Below are 2,543 nucleotides of genomic sequence, written 5' to 3'. Positions count from 1 at the left end.
ATTATTCTTTGTCATATTTAAATTTTTTATATTCATTTAATATTATTTTTCTCTATTTTTTAATTTTTTTTAAAATACAAAAATTTAATTATTGTATTTTGTCTAAAATAAATATAAAAATGTGTTATTTTACTGTTACTCAAATTATATTTAAAGAAGAAGGAAAATGGATGTGGGAGAGAGAATAACGAGTAGGAGGCAGAAAGAGATGAAATAAAAAAGGAAAAAATTTTTTTAACAATTATTTTTTGACAATGTATACGTCACAGTTTATGATTAATCCGTTTAAATATTTTTTTAAAATAAATTCAAACAAACCAATAAAATAGTGATAGATGTCTTATTGTGAAAAAATTATTAAATATAAGAGTAAATAGATTTTTCTCAAATACATGAGATGCAGAATGAAATATACGAATGTGCGAGAATAGCCTCTGAGAAATTATTCAGGAAACTCATTGCTCGATAGTTAAATTAACTATATCGAATCTTAAATTAATCAAATGATAACGGAAAAACTTTTTTTAACAATACTTTTTTAATAACTTTTTGACAACCCATACGCGACAGCTTGTGATTAGTCCGTTTTAAATATTTTTTAAATATAAATTCAAATAAATCAATAAAATAATGACACGTGTCCTGTTATAAAAAAGATTGTCAAAAAGTATTGTCAAAATATCATTATCCAATGATAACAACAAAAAAAGACAGTATTATATTAATAAGGAAACTGAAAAAACATTATTAATATCCTAAATAGTATAAAAGTATTGGAATAATAAGACTTAGACTTGTAGCATATAAGAAAAGAAGATGAAAGTTCTACTTTGAGAAATGAGATCTGCGTCGAAATATCTCAACACCTAAATAATCAAGTGGACCATGAACTGCCACATGAGGCTTTTCAATCTTCACACGAACAGCAGATATTTGTTCATGATCTGTCAGAGTCATCACTGCAATTTTTTCAGCTACCGATTCCAAGAGATTCTGAGCTGAACCTTCAACAATTTCCTTAGCTATACTGAATCATCAATCACAACAATATATCAGATGTTTATGCAGTGATTGAAATGATGAAAATTTCGTTGGTCACACTCACTCATATATATCTGCGTAATTAACAGTATCTGATAAGTTGTCAGATTTGCCAGCTGGTTTGAGATCCATCCATGCATCAATGTCTACCACGAACTTTTGACCTAATTTCCTCTCTTCAGGTAATGCTCCATGAAAACCATGGAACGACAATCCTCTCAGTAAGAGTTTGTCTCCCCATATCATTGTATCAGACTCCATTTCTGCTAAACACAATGCCATGTAAAGATATAATAAATACGTTAAATAAAGAAAGAAACATTTGAAAATAAAATGATGACTCCATTGCTTTTTTAAATCATATCATATCCAAACAAGATTGCTTGCTGAATTTTATAATACTGCACGTTCCAATCAGCCGACCTATGTATGAATGATTAAGTTTCTTGAATATATAATCAATATTTATTTATTATTTAATTTATGTGTACGAAAGAGTATTTAAATGATATGTTTTAAATACAAAAAATGATATTTTAACATCATTTTTTGACACTATTTTGACATTGCACATGCGTTAAATGTGATTGGACGATTTCAAATTAAAAAAGTTAAGGTAGGAGTATATTTAGAAGAAAAAAATCAAAGTTTGTTTTTTTAATTTGAAATCGTCTAACCACATTTTGACACGTGTACAGTGTCAAAATAGTGTCAAAAAATAGTGTTAAAATATCATTTTCCTTTAAATATAGTATAGGACTTCAAAATTTACTCTTTCAGTTCGATGAATTCTGATAGGAATAGAGGGTCAGTGAATTCTTTATGTATGAGACTAAATAAATACAAGTCTAGTTATTTGGTTACTTATATAATTGCATATTTATATTTTAGTCTCTATATTTAAAATTTATTTATTATATCTTTTTCATTAATAGGGATTATCTAGTTTTGTATTTAATACAATTGAAAAAAAATTATTAATATGTATAATTCTATTTGGATTGTATTCATATTTACTATTTATTAATTGAATAATTAAATATTTACTCACATACTGTGAAGTGAAATATTTAATGATGCAATTAATTGATATAACAAAAATTCAAATGAAATTATACTTGTTCCTTTCACTATTAATAGTCTTACATAATTTAGAATCAAAACTTTAACATAATTTAAATATTTTTTCTTTTTTCATTATTTGAAGTATTATGACACTTCCACGTTCTAAGATTAACAATACATTAAGTGCATGATGATTAAGTATAACAATATCAGTCGTGACACAGAACTTTTGTTGTTTTTATAAAAGAAAATAAAAAATACACTAAATTGAGTTTTTTTTTTTATCAAAATCTAAATTGAATTAATAACAAAAGAGTAATAAAAAATATAATTTTCAACTTTCAAATTATGTAACCCATGACAATAGAATTAAGAGAAGTGAATTTAATAACAAAGTTTAGAAGGCTTAGAGGTAACTTGTCCTCCAATTTTTTTTT

The 2,543-nt window shown here is 25.3% G+C and overlaps 1 protein-coding gene across 1 annotated transcript; it reads right to left on the bottom strand.

The window, feature by feature from the left end:
* Positions 1–697: 697 nt before the first annotated feature.
* Positions 698–1,376, bottom strand: LOC106773925 (dihydroneopterin aldolase 2-like). The gene is made up of 2 exons (XM_014660692.2): positions 1,106–1,376; positions 698–1,027 (listed from the first exon to the last, which is right to left on the bottom strand). Exons 1-2 carry the CDS (start codon positions 1,321–1,323, stop codon positions 826–828), a joined length of 420 nt encoding a protein of 139 aa, XP_014516178.2. The 5' UTR covers positions 1,324–1,376; the 3' UTR covers positions 698–825.
* Between the last annotated feature and the right edge of the window lie 1,167 nt (positions 1,377–2,543).

The sequence above is a fragment of the Vigna radiata genome, chromosome 9 (genome assembly GCF_000741045.1).
Source record: "Vigna radiata var. radiata cultivar VC1973A chromosome 9, Vradiata_ver6, whole genome shotgun sequence".
Lineage (NCBI taxonomy): Eukaryota > Viridiplantae > Streptophyta > Magnoliopsida > Fabales > Fabaceae > Vigna > Vigna radiata.
Note: the sequence above shows the minus strand (reverse complement) of the source record. Positions and strands in the feature narration are given on the sequence as shown.